This window comes from Pocillopora verrucosa, chromosome 12 (genome assembly GCF_036669915.1).
Source record: "Pocillopora verrucosa isolate sample1 chromosome 12, ASM3666991v2, whole genome shotgun sequence".
NCBI classification, from domain to species: domain Eukaryota; kingdom Metazoa; phylum Cnidaria; class Anthozoa; order Scleractinia; family Pocilloporidae; genus Pocillopora; species Pocillopora verrucosa.
This window is the reverse complement of record NC_089323.1, coordinates 3,462,315-3,476,718: the sequence shown is the minus strand read 5'-3', so window position 1 is coordinate 3,476,718 and position 14,404 is coordinate 3,462,315. Positions and strand designations below refer to the sequence as shown.

The 14,404-nt window shown below is 40.5% G+C and overlaps 1 protein-coding gene across 1 annotated transcript; it reads right to left on the bottom strand.

Annotated features, from left to right (window-relative positions):
- Positions 1-589: 589 nt before the first annotated feature.
- LOC131783217 ((2S)-3-sulfopropanediol dehydratase) lies at positions 590-13,727 on the bottom strand. Its single transcript, XM_059099944.2, has 14 exons — positions 13,631-13,727; positions 10,574-10,601; positions 10,228-10,423; positions 9,384-9,655; positions 8,511-8,681; positions 7,827-8,218; positions 6,492-7,248; positions 5,892-6,224; positions 5,375-5,524; positions 4,574-4,909; positions 3,737-4,203; positions 2,955-3,254; positions 2,495-2,652; positions 590-1,269 (listed from the first exon to the last, which is right to left on the bottom strand). Exons 2-14 carry the CDS (start codon positions 10,583-10,585, stop codon positions 1,109-1,111), a joined length of 3,705 nt encoding a protein of 1,234 aa, XP_058955927.2. The 5' UTR covers positions 10,586-10,601; positions 13,631-13,727; the 3' UTR covers positions 590-1,108.
- Positions 13,728-14,404: the final 677 nt, after the last annotated feature.

The following is a 14,404-nucleotide window of genomic DNA, read 5'->3' as shown; positions in this document are numbered from 1 at the left end:
GCGATACGAAAAATTTGCATATGTACATGAAATCTGGATGGGGAACAAAACATTCCTTCCAAATAACTTCCTCCGAGTGCCAAAGATGAGCAAGGAACCAAACAAGCGGAAACAATTGCAGCGAAATTATTATTTTACCATTTGTTCACTCAAGTGTTTCTCAAATCAAATTGGTTGCAATCTCTTTCAGAACTCGACATATGAATGTTTTCCGCAATAAACTTTCAGTTATACCCTATTTTTTACTGACAACCATGTAAAAACTGATCCTTACATTTAAATAGAACAACAAGCAAAGCGAGTAGTTCTGCAGAATATGTGGCGGCACCTGGTGCTAACTGAAGATCGGCAAATTCCGAGTATTTTGGCAACTAAATACAATCTTCAGGAAAACGGGGACTTCCTAGGCTGGGAGAACTTTCTGTGACGTGTGCAATCTATTGCAGCATGGTCAACTCCAACACAAAAGTGCTTTACTTTGCAGTTTGAACGTGCGTGCACGAACTAGGATTAGGTAGCTCTTTTCAACTAGTTTCCTGGCTATTTTATCCAGGTCCCTTTAGATTAGAATTAATCATAACCATTGCAATTTTCTCAAATGTGATTGATGCATTAGCTGCTTTATTTCTCACTAATCATTCTGTGAAGTTGTAATCGGACAGTTGGCTGTAATCGGACACCTGCAGTCGGACAGTTGAAGCTGCCAAGCATACTGAGTTCACTCAGCTAAATCTACCAATCACAGAATTCATCACAATATCCATAACAACAAGCACTTATCCTAAAAAAAAGATGGGGAATTTCCAAAATTTTTCTACTTAGATATTGTCTCTACTGGAGGTATTTGACCTAAATCTGTCTGTCATCATAATCGTGATTGACAAATTGGACTCTACTTGCGCCTATTACCATCATTAATTGCGCTGGTGCACAAGCTTACCGCTGCCTAAAAAAAGCCACTTCAATCTAGTCTGACCTTTTTACTAGTCAAGTCTTGGATACTTCGAAAAATAAACCTGATAAACATAGAGTCACCACAATCGTACAACAGAAAGGCTTTGAAGACCGATATGCCACAACACGGCTATAGATCAAGAGATCCAGTACTTTATGTAGAATGGTAATACATTCTCCGCTCCTGATGTTTCTGATGAGCGGTGAAAAAAGTTGTGTAAAACTCGCTCCAGCCCCCTGTGCGAACGCGGATGAGATCATACTGCTCTGGGTTGTTTTGGGCGTTGGCGAATGTTTCAGGATTGGCACAGGTCACTATAAAGAGAAACATCAAGTTGTTAGAGTTTTTATCGTATTAAATGCTCTCTACTTGCACCAGGCGCTGGGGATAAATTTTTTTAAGTTTTCCTCTACCACACGAAGTCACCCATCCGTCAATGCCTATTACTTCCTCGACCATCACTTGTAAGATGCTGTTGTCTATTTTTTCAACTTGCGGGGATCCCCCTTAAGATTAATTTCTGCTATGCAGTGCCCCCTAGATGAACATCTGTTTACTTTCAGTCGAAGTTGACTTGTTATTGTTGGGCTAGTTTGTGCAATTGTAGTTTGTTCGTACGACTGAAAACAGTTGTGGCTTTGTTAGTTGTGATTTTCCGTACTTCAGGCAGAGGGTTCCCTTTGGCTTTGAATAGAGTCCCCTCTGTTCTGATATTTGTATTCACTCTGATCGACCATCACTGGCAACTCAATTGAAAAGTTTTTTTCTTTGAGAAAAAAAAAATAGATCGACGTTTTTGATAGTACTGACGTATTTAGTTATTCAACATATGGACACTCGATTCAGTAAATGGTTTAAACCCGAGGGTAACATGTAATAGTGTAATTTGATCGTCCGGGTGAGTCTGGTCCTGAGAAGGACTGTTGTCGGTAGTGGTGACTGACATTTCGACAACCTGAGTGGAAGTCATCATCACAGACAAGTGAATAGTTGTTGTCAGTCGAATTTTCTAAGTCACACATGTATGATGTGATTGCTGAACAACACCGACTTACGAACCACACTTTTGACTGGGACTCTGTCCAATGCCTAACCTACAGCACCAACTACTTTCAACGACCGACTCTGGAAAGCTGGTTCACTAACTTAGAACAGACTTCCTTCAACAGGTTTCAACCACTACCGGCACCATACAAACGACTCACTCACGACATAAACATCACAAAAGAACCGAACAGAACGAGCTAACTTTACCAACAGATCGAGACGGACGAATCACGACCGACTTACACCACTTGAGTCTTACAGCTAATAACATCACGGCAAAACTGACCAACCAGTTATACCGGAACTAGAACATTCGACTGACAGTTATTCACCTGACTCTGATGCTGACTTCCGCTCAGGTTGTCGAAATGTCAGTCATCACTACTGACAACAGTCCTTCTTAGGACTACACTCACCCGTGCGATCAAACTTCTCTATTACATATGTAGACTCGGGGAGCGTGTTTTATTCCTAATGTTTAGCATGAATCACCTGTCAAAATGTTTCCTCCAATACCCTTTAGGTCGGCATAATTCCTTAAGAACTCAACCAGGTCACTCTCTTTAAAGTCTTCCATAATCTTCAAATCGATTTCTGCACCGTTTGCGAAGCCAACGTTTATAGAGTGCATATCCCAGCTTTTCAGTGATCTAAATAAAAATAAAGCGAAAGCCATGTACATAAAGGAACGAAAGACAGGAAACGAAAAAGATCTTCTCCAACAAAATGTTTCAGTCGCACGACCCATACAGGTGCCATCTTACGGCGATTAAAAGTTCCTGTGCCAAAAGTTTGGTACAGGAACTTTGACATAGAACTGGATCATGTGGAGAAACATGCCGCGTTTTGGAAAAGAATGACACTTAAGATGGCTTAGGATGTTTAGTGCATGTGTAAAAGGATTGGCCACGAAACACTTTTTTTTTACTGAATACCTCTTATTATGACCTACTTGTAGATACCAAAGCTCTTCGGTACTGGAGGCTTATCCAGAGGCGTGGGAGCAGCACTGAGATCGGAGGCTATGGGTGAGCCTGATCGCCGGCCATCAGCAGAAGCCCCACATCCTGCTCCCCAGCCAACGTATCCTTCAAATGTCCCTGATCCTGTGGGCAGCAGTACATCCCATGGTGCCCCAGGCACCGAGTACTTTTTTTTTAGGCTGTCAATCAACTCGACTAGGGGTTGATGAGCTTCCGGACTGGGGCGGGACACTTTATTCACAACTGTTGAGACTTGTTCTGCTAACCAGCTACAAAATGAGAGGATTTTCTCAGAAAACGATAGTTGTAAGATGAGAAGCAACCTGTTCAATCCTAAAACAGCACTGATACACGATGTGTTCCTTTTGCCAAACAAAAAAATATATTCTGACACAATTTATAGTTCATTTCTTAAAGAGTTCGCTCTAACTCGGAGGGAGATTGGTTCAATTTCCTTCTCGTGACATCCTCATAAATAAACGACATCCTCATAAATAAACATTGAGTGACACATTGACCATGACCAGTTGGTGGCAAAAAGACAACGACGGCATGATGGTTACTAATCAGTGAAGACGAAAAAAAATAAGGAAATAGTTTGTTTGTTTATCTCACATCATAATGCGCGACGACTAAACGCTCCTTAGGCGATTTTGGACGAACTTGCCTTATAAAATTGTAAAGTATAAACCAGCTATAAAGTTAAGAAAGAATATCAAAATGTTCTTAAGGACTTCCAAATTCAAATTACCTCGTGATTTCTTGGATGTCTTCGTTTTCCGCACCAGCACTGGTTCCAAATTTGGGAAAGTTAATCGCTGTCTCGCGTACTGCCTTGTACGTGTCCGACAGCCGCTGACCTCGGGTTTTTCCAGCAATCTCGTCATGGAAGGGCTCTTGCATGTTGTATCCCCAGTCACACTTGAGGCACCGAACTAACTCAGCCAAGGAAATTAGAGCCGAGTCGTGATCAAAGCAAAGCTTTTTGATGGCGTACAGAGCGTCAACAGTGTTGGAAAAAGAGATGAATTGGACGCCAATAAGCGTGTGATTAGCACCACCGTTGTAAATGTCCCGCTGTGTTTCAAGGCAACCTCGGATGAGGGGAGAGAGCAGAGGACTGGGAGAGTACTGCACAATGTTGTCATAGTTGAGAAGCAGAAGGAAAAGGCTGTACCCTGTTCGCACATTAAGGTGCGTGGCAAAGATCTCTTTGACCTGAAAAATAATCAATAAACATTTAAATAAGGTAAAGAAATGAAAAAATATGTCGACCACTAAACATTTCTCTAGCACAAGTATTTTTGAAAAATGCTTACTAATACGCGTTGGAGAGATCTCTATCGATTCCTTTATTGACCTAGGGGAGCAGAGAGTGGAGGGCAGCCCCTTTTCAAAAAGACATTTTTGTTGGATGTTGGATTGATGACCATTGAACACGAGAAACTCTGCTCAGCTCTCAACCTTGGCTTTCATTCTGGAACAGAGCGTGTTTTACAGCGAAAGTAACGCAAGGGATGAAAGCACTCCGGACCCCTTCCCCCTTAGAGAACATTAACGTACAGGAGAATATAAAGAAAGACCTTACCTTATCAAAGCTGTTAATCTCTTCCGCATGTTCTGTTGGCAGAGACTGTGGTACACCCTCCAGATACTTTGGCCCAGCGAGCAAGTACGTTGAGCCATGGTTGATTGTCATTTCAAGCACTTGTAACAATGGCACATAAGCCAGGGAGAAGTCTGTCTCTCCTGGAAATATTGGCTCGTAGCAACCGTCACAACAGTAATTCCGTGCGCTTTTCAGGCTCACTGGCACGTCTGTAGCGTCTCCAGCTTCTTGAAGGCCCTGAATTAGGTGTTCATCATGGGGCAAAATTGGATGAGCCCCGCCACTTAGTATTGCTTTGGCGGCCTCCTCAAGAACCTGTTTCCATTGAAAAAAAATCGTAAAATCGTCCAGCCAAGGCATTTTTCTTCATTGAGAACTATAGGCAATTTAAAGGAGCGCACGTATCATCCTTAGGGACTAAAGCTGTATAGCTCCAGTTGGACACAAGGGCAATATAATATACAATCAACATAAGATAGTTTATACTTTACCTCATTAGAAGTACGTTGATTAAGTACAAATAAGGATCCGTTCAACTAGAAGATGTTAATCCTAACGTGGGCCATGCGGCCGCTCGTCCATATTCCAGCAAATGCAGCATTAATTTATTCCACTTGATTATTTGAGGTCCGTGTTAATCTTTTTCTCCCGGTTCCGTTTCAATATTCTTACATCATTGTTGGTTGTCAGCTCTAACAATGGGTTTCTTCCCCCTTATATAAGTACATATACACATGCACAGACAGAACAATAGATAGATAGATAATTCGCTCTTCGTACCTTCTGTGGCATATTTTTATGCACTCGAAGGGACAAACACGGGGCATTAAGTGGAAGCCTGCGCGAGGCTTTCAGACACATGATTGTCACGTCATTGCAACCACATTCTGGCTCTGCTGCGTCATTCGCCTTGTAACCGCCTACAGTGATCTAAAAAGCAAGACCTACAATCATCAGTGAACGGATTTTAAACAAATTTCTGTTACCTACAGCTCTATAGCCTGCAATTCAAGGGAGAAAAGGGAATTTGGTGAATTCATCACATCTACTTCGCTTGGAAATGGAATGTAGGTTAGGAGGTTAAAGTAAGCCATTATGTTGGTAATTAAGAGGAAGTAGGTAGATAGGTTGATATAGAAAATACTACAAAATTTCAAGAGAGAATGGCAGAACGGCGATCATTTATGCCACTAAAAGGTTAGAAAGATCAGTAGAGTCTTCATATCATAACACAAAAATAGCAAATTTAACCTTGACGTCAAATAACTGTACTGAAATACTAGAATCCTCAGCGCACCTGCTGAACCCACTGGTTGATGGTGTCACCGTTTGCGAACATCCCTGTGGAAGCGTACGGTACTGCTGTCATACCCCAAGTCCCCAAATCATTCAACAGACGAGAGTTGATATGAACATGCTCACAGAGTTTGACAAACAGGCAGTCAATGATTTCCTGGGCGTCTTTAGCAGATGTACCCGGTAGGAACGGCAATAAGATTTGATCCAGACGTCCGATAGATGTTGGTTCGCCAGTGAGGTGCAAACAGCAGTGATATGAGTATAACAGTTGAACAGCTTCAACGAACGTCTCTGGACGGTCGGTTGAAATCTTCTTCATTCTTGTCTCTATCTGTTAAAGAAAGATTACTCCTTTTGCTTTAATATATTTCGCAAAATAGTCAATGGTGATTCTGTAAACGAACATTTCTCTCAAGTAAAGTTTATGGCCCTTCCTCCTTATGTTGGTTACTATCTACTGAAAACTCTCACAAGATACTGGTGCTATAGAAGGTTTGGTAAAGCAGCCAATTCTTGCCACGCGGATCGATGACTTTTATGTCTTAAAAGGCTTAATAGGCTCTTGACCCCGATATTTCAAAAACTTTTCGAGTCTTACCTGTTTTAAGTTTTGTTTCTGAGCCTCAGATATCGCGAAGCCACTGTTGTCAGCACAGTAACCAGCCAAAATTCCAAAGTTCCTTATGTACTTCTGTATTCCTTCCAAAGCCAGGATGCAGGCAGTTATGAAGTCTTGCTTCTCCGCAGTTTCTCCTTTGTCGGTGGTTTTCAATTCTTCTATTATCTTTCCCAGGCCATTCTGTACCAGCCTCTCGTAATCAGGAACCACATGCCCCATTCCGGCTGCCTCACTCAGACCCTTGTAGAAGGCTGGAATTACTTCGTATTCATGGAGATAGGGCATCACAGCCTTGCCAAGACCTAGGGAGAAGCATTTGGGCATCCTGCCCACTATGATCTCGTCTGGATGAAGGTTAAAGAAGTCGGCTTTACGACCGAAGAATGGCTGCTTTGAATCACGCAGCTTTTGTACTTTGTTTGTGGTAAACAGGCGTCCTAGTGACACCTTTGTAGCCCATCCTTTCCGTATCATGACAGACGCTTCTTTCACCTTGCTCAATTTTGTAGGCTTTAACATCGTGAAGAGGTGCGGAATTTTAGGCATCTCCCGTCGTTTGTGCCATTCGTCGTTCCATTGCTGAAAGCCGTAGTCTAACAGGCCAAGGACTCGGTTACTTGGAGGGTCTCCGGGGTGGTATCCGCCAGTTGTCATACGGTAGAGGTATTCCTTCTGATTGTAAAACAGGTACTCGTTTGATGGACTTCGTATGTTCCAAAAATCTAATATTTCAAACCTGGAGTGCAAGAGTACATTCCGTGAAACTAAAAGAATCCATTATTCCTTTGTAAACTGACAACTCCTATTTTTCTAGAGTTCTTTTGCTCTTTTTTACATCTCGTTCTCATTCTTTCTCATTAGCAGTGTGGTTTGTAATGTGTGGCTGAGATGGAATCTTGCATGAGCTCTCTGACCATCAGAAGTTGGGAATGTAACTTTGGAGACTACCACACTCGTTACTGAGCGGTAGTGCCAAAACTAATAAAGCCATAATTTTCTGTACTAAAAAAAATATAACAAATTATTCTTGGTATGAAAAAATTTTGAACCTAATGTATACGTTTAGGTGCTCACATTTTCTGCATAGTAATCAATAACAGTAAAAATATTTCCAATTGCTCGTTCAAAATTATCGATGCAGCCACGGCACTGGCCTTTGGGATCACTGGGAAAATAGAATAAACTCATTTCAAAACTCTCTTTCTTCACCCCCCTCCCCTCCCCTCCCCTCCCCTCCCACCCTAAGACAGTCCGTAAAAGATATCGTTGTATCAGTTTTCTAAAACCTGAAATATAAGTGAACACCTGTCTTACCTTCGTTCCTTGATAGTGGATAACTTCAACTCTTCTGCACTCGGCACATAATAGAAGGTTCCCTGTACTGGGCGGACTGCGCTGATCAAGCTATCAACGGTTACGTCACCAAGTTTAGAATGCTTGTCATTACCAGCGATGTTTGCCAGAATGGTCTTGAAAACCTCAGTATTGTTGCACCAGTGCATGTACATCAACCCTTCTTCTTGGCTTGGTTGGTCTGCTCGACCGTAAGGCATTGAAACCCGGAAAACGCGCTTATGCCTCAAAAGACCATTCACTGGTGGAACGTCGAGTTCTATATGCGCGCGTGAGATGTGAGCACGTTTGTCCGTGTGGGGAATGATTGTGTCTGTGCCAGTTTTCCTCCCGATCATGTCCCCTCTTTGAATCTGTCACATTGTAAAAATTTATATCATTGATGAGTCAAGATCTAAGATACCAAGGCTAAAACTATAAATTTTGATAGGATTTAAAGTTATCGCCTAGTGTTCGTTTCTCCGGCGTTTCAAAAAGAATCTACTTATCGTTTCAAAAGAAAACCTTTTTTTCATATGAACTGATTCCAGGGTTAGTTTTGTTTTTAATGGTAACAACTTAAAATGAAAAAGCTCGAAAAGGTGAATATTTCTACTTATTAGAAGACAATCGAGGATCGAAAGCAAGAGAATTTCATGTTATTACCTTGTCCATATTTCCGAGGACCGTCCAGTTGAACTCAAACTTCTGTGCCAGAAGGTAGCATGATCCAGGGTAACCTGATAACGCTCCTTCATTCTTGACAATGTAATTCTTGATGCTCTCTGCGTCACAGGGATTTGCTACTCCATCAATAAAGGAATTTTGAATGATCCGCTGAGGAAACAATAAAATACAGCAACAGGTCACAGGGGCATGGTAGATGCATTTGTTAATCACTAAAAATTGAGATCTAACTTTCATACAAAGAATATTTTTTAAGGCGTTTTTCTCTTTCGACTCAAGCTAAGATATACTTTAATCTCCGAAGCAGCCGTTGTTGGAGAAGGGGGAAGGGAGGGAGGAAGACAGGATAAGAGCAGGGTTCATAACAAAGGAGTTGGATCGGAAAAGACAATATCTTTCAATTCCTAGCAAGTCACATGACATTATAGTTCATACCTTCAAAATGAAAAGTTTTTATCCAAATATTTCAATGACACTGAAATGAATAGGTCTAGATATCACTCTAGTCCCCTTCAGAAAGCAGAGGAAGAGAGGTACAAAGTAAATGAAATGGGGTACACTTAAAGAAAGAGGAATCTTACACGGTAATTACATTTGTATAGTACATTTAAATTCAAACGAGGACTCCAGAAAAAAATGGCTGTTGTTCCGCTTTTATGAACAACGCCATCCGCGCAAAAACAAATATATGATCTTGTTAGCAGTTCTAGCCCATAAATGGATTAGTGCGAAAAACTCGTTTCCATTTTTGGTTAGTGCCTCAAGCAAGAGTTAAATTACCTTCCTCCTTTACCCTTTTAACAAGATGATGTGTCTCTTTTTTTTTCAGAAAAACAGTCAACAAATTCTTACCTTACTCGGGGGCTTAGAGTGGGTCACATCCAACTTGTCGCAAAAAGGTTTCATATTATTCTCAACACGCTGAAGAATTTTCTCCACTTCCCCGACAGAGTTTGATTTAAGTAAAAAGAACACATTTCCTCCGGTGTCCAGGAATTTTTGCGAGTCACGGACGAGCTTCTTACCCGGGGGACGGTTATCAAGATTCGCCAGTTTGGGGTCATCTTTATACCATTTACTCCACTGGTCTGGGTCAAATGCCACATTTGCCCTGGTAAATGACTCTGAAAATTGCAATGACAAACCAGGGTGGATATACAGTTTTGTCTCAGATTTACGAACTGCTCGAAATAACTCTCCGTGACTATATGGTTTTGTCGAAGTCCGAAGTACGCATTTTAAACAGCAACGAACACCGAGAGAGAAATATTACCCTTGGAAGGACGGGCAAAAAAAATTTAACTCGATATTGCCCAATTTCATCCCTCACAGCAGTTAAGTTTGCCGTTCCTAAAGGCTTGTAATTCGTAAGAAAAAATGCTGAGGTATTGAGCGATGCTAGTTTTTGAGTCAGTCATATTTTTAAAAGTCTGTCTGACAACTTAGAAAAGAGTGCAACACGAGCATCTAAGGAGGGTCGGAAGTAATTCACAGTGCAGTAGACCTTTCAATGAGTCACATCAATGAGTCACATCAAGAGGCCAGAAGTCACGTGTGCTACTTCCAATGAGTCACATCAAGAGGCCAGAAGTCACGTGTGCTACTTCCTTATATAACATCTTCCACATGTTTAATCTATTTTTCATTTTTCATTGTTTGGTTTGAAAATGACCTCCTTATAGTTTAACTTTCTAACCGTTTCCTTTAGCTTTCTCCAATTCTAGAGCGTAGTTGACGACGTCACGTACAGCATCCAAAATTTGGTCCCGAATAGTGAAGATATTTACAGGAAGATCTTCTTTGTAGAAGGCAGTGACGAAGATTCCGTACTTTGGTTTGCTGATGAACAAGCCACGCTGCGCCTTGTGGAGGAGTTTGTCCTCAAAAAGAGCCTGGACCAGAAAAAGAACACTGGTATTGACGAGTTTGAACAAAAATCACATACCATCAATAAAGTGTAACTCTCCTTTTGGGAATGTTCCATTCAGTTGCTACTTCTAAACAAATTGATGGAAAAGGGGATATCAATGAAAGGATCTCACCTGCAAACTCATTTTGATAACTTGTTTCCTGCATAGGAAAAGTAAATCGATTACTAAGTTCATGATATAACTGAGATATCAAGCGTACTCCCATTGGACATACTTAAATCAGAATATAAAAACAAGGATTTTATGTTTTCGATTCGCACTTATATTTGAGATATTATTAATACTTTTACATCGGCATCTAAACCCCAAAGTCCTGAGGGGAGGAACAAGGGAAAAGTCCTCCCTTGATCAAATGGTCTTGTGATTAGATTGTATGACGTTTGTATCATTGAGAAACCTGAATTCAGTGGCAGAAAATCGTTATCAGAAAGGTCTTTGGACGCACTTATCTTCCTTCATTATTGCCTTCTCTCTTTCTTTTTTTATTTTTTGCCATGGTTGTGTTTCTAAGAAATCTTTTCTCACACGTCTGCTACCACGAATTATTTCACATCATACAGGTTTTTCTGGGCTATATGGTCGGAAATATCATCCCAAATTTTCAGCGGTCATCGCATGAAATCACAGAGGGGTCACCATTTTATGGGAAACGTTGGATCAAATTACCTTTGTAGTATTCTGGGCAGGCTCCATAAGGTTTTTGATCGCGCGAGATCTGGACGAGAACATTGCACGAGGTTTAAAAATTTTGATTGGCAAACATAACGGGCTAAATGCGATCGCACGATTATCATTTAAAAAAGGTGTATTAAAACGTTACAAAATTATACAGTTTTTATGTAACGGACCCCAAGGTTTCCAAAAACTATACCCATAATATCCACAGGCCTTCTACGCCTGACTGGAAAGAGGTTAACAGAGAAAAAATTAATGATTAAAAAGTTATTTACGCGCAGTTGCCTCTGTATAATTATTGAGTCCGTTGCTGTTGAATTTTTTGACAGTGGCTTTTTTTTCTAGGGAAGCTCTAATTTTTGCCGTAAAGTTCCATTGATGACTTAAGATAATATACGTTTTTTGGGCTATTTGGCCTAAGTTGTTATGACAAGTTTAAAGCGCATATCAACTTGAATACCACCGCAGAGGTGTTGAATTATCTTTAACTATTATTGGTTGAATTAGCTCCATTGGAGTGTCATCTCCTTGCTTGACGTAAAACCAATCAATCGAGCAAATCTTTTCAAGAGTGCTATTAGCAACTGCTCCTTTGTACGTGATCATATTTGCATGTTCTGACCATTGCACGCAGAACCAAGCGTGGTGAAAAGCACGTACATTCTACCAGACATTTAAGCTGAGTTGAAAGCGATGAAATGTTCTCAAAAAAAAAATTGTTAGTAAAGAAATTTTTCTCACATTTACTAGACTGCAAATCTTTTTCAATACCATATGAAACCATAGCCAAGAGGTACGAGAGATCGCGATGAAATTAACCTCAACAACGAACTTTCTTCTGCGCGAGTGAAAGGCGAGTGTGCATTCGGTTTGCTGAAGAGTCGATGGAAAATACTACAGAAACAATTAAATGGTAGTATTGAGTCTGCAATTAAAAATGCTATAGCCTGTGCAGTTATCCACAACCTTTGCATCTGATGGGAACAACTGGGAGGGAAAGAACAATGATGACGACGACCCTTGTCCCAATGCTGGGCACAATGTTATCAGGGATGGAGATAACATGAGAGAAATTCTTAAATACTGCATCCGTAATTGCACATGATAAATGAAAAAAAAATAGTATAACCCTAAGCAATTCTGGCCATTGCGTAAAAAATCAGTTCATAAGATTATATTACAGTCATTCACTAAATTAATTCATAATCAAATATAATCAACAAGCATCTTCATCTTCTTCTGATACTTGCTTGTGGTCTGGTATAGTAAATTTGGCGGTGTCACCGAAAAGAGCGGGGAACTGCGACGGATTTTTATGGTTGTAAAATCCACGTCTGTCCATGGTAAAGAAAGAGCACGAGCTAAGGCAATATCGCGTGTTCGATTAATTTTATCACAACTCTTCTTTTAGATTTTTATTTATTGACGAGCATTCACAGTTACCGCTGTGATTTTTATTTTTCAGCTCGAGTTTTCTGAGTTCTGCCTGCCCAGCAGAATTTTTAAGATTTTTGCCAACCGGAAAAGTTGGGGTCCTACCAGGCAATGTCCCCCGATGACAGATTTTAGGCCGCAAAGTTAACCGATTCTCGCAAAAATTTACCATGTACGACCCATGCCAATGGCAATTGACGACTCATTTCGCGGTTGTATTACATTATTAATTTCCTGTTTTTCTGAGAATGTCACGCAATGGAAAAATTGCTAGTCTCCTATAGTATTCCAACGCTTTGATATTATAAAACGGTGCCATCAAATGATTCCATTAAATAATTCCATCCTATGGAAATTAGTATAAAGAGTTGGCGTTTGTGCAAGATCACTTTTTCAAAGAGATCTGATACCGCCGACTGTTATACTACTGGTTCTGTTGGAGTGTTATCTTCTCGCTTGACGTAATCCCAATCACTAGGGCAAATCTTTTCGAGAGTCCTGTCAGAAACTGCTCCTCTGTACGTGATCTTATTTGCATTTTCTAATCCATTACTCGCAGAACCAAGCGTTGTGAAAGCAAGTACATTCTACCAGCTGAGTTGAAAGCGATGAAATGTTCGCAATGGGCTTCTGTTTAGCAAAAATTGTTTTCTGTCATTGACTGGACTGCGGCACGTAAAAAACTTGCTCTGTGTGCAATGTTTTACGCACTGTACTCTCCAACTCTGCAGACCTTCGCTCCAGTCATATTGAGCAAAACATGTTTGCAGACTGCAGTCGGGTGTGGCTCTTACACTAATTGCGAGCAAGCCGTAAATGTGTTCGAAATGTTCACTGAATAATTTTCAAGCTAAACTTTGCAACCAAAACTCCTTTTCAACTCAGAAAGGAATAATAGCATCCAGTAATCATACTTTTGAAGCAAACTCGGTAGAAGGGTGTGAACACAACGAAATCGAGTTTAAAACAAAAATCGAATCTTAAAAGAAGTTGAGCTATAATCTCGATCGATCAAAAAAAGGCTAGATAAAATTTAAGCGTGGAAATGTGGATACTTGCCTAATTTTGTGACTGTCCGAGCGACCTGAAAGGAATCCGTGTACGCGCCGCCTAGGAACAATCGACACTCCCGCTAAATATGAATGCTTTATTACGTCATGTTTACGACCAACATCAGGTGATGGTACCACTCTTCTGATAAGGAAGGAGAATTGGCATTTTGATGTAAAGTAAATGACTATATTTTTTTTGATACATATCTATAATCTCTCAGCTGACCTTAAAAAAAATAATAACTACTAATTAATTACAGTAGTTTTATTTCATTAATACCCCGGGGGTGTCTAGGTTAAAGTAAAGTACGGCCAAATAAGGAGGGTGGAGGGATGGCAGAATCATCTGACTGGAACCAATTTGTCCCTTTCAATTTTGCGCCTGCCATTTGTTTTTCAACATAGGAAGGACATGTAATTACTACTAAAATTTTTGAGATGTATGGGGCTGGAAAGGCGATTATTTCGATAGCCTGTAAAATAGTTTAATAACCAACAATAATTTATCAGCTGACCTTGAAAACCAATATCGATTATATCGGTTAGTTGCTGTACTGATTACTTTATAGCCCACGGGGAGGTGTAATAATTATGATAACAGGATAGAGTAGAGTCCACCTCGGTCTGTAATTGTACAAGTGATTTCATATTCAAATTCGGACGACCGCGAGACCGATTTTCGAGTCCAATTTGGTGTCCAATTTAGTTAACCACGAGTAGAATTTCAGACAGAATTGGAGGACACGAAGTTCTGTTACCAGTTAATCAAAACTATGACAAA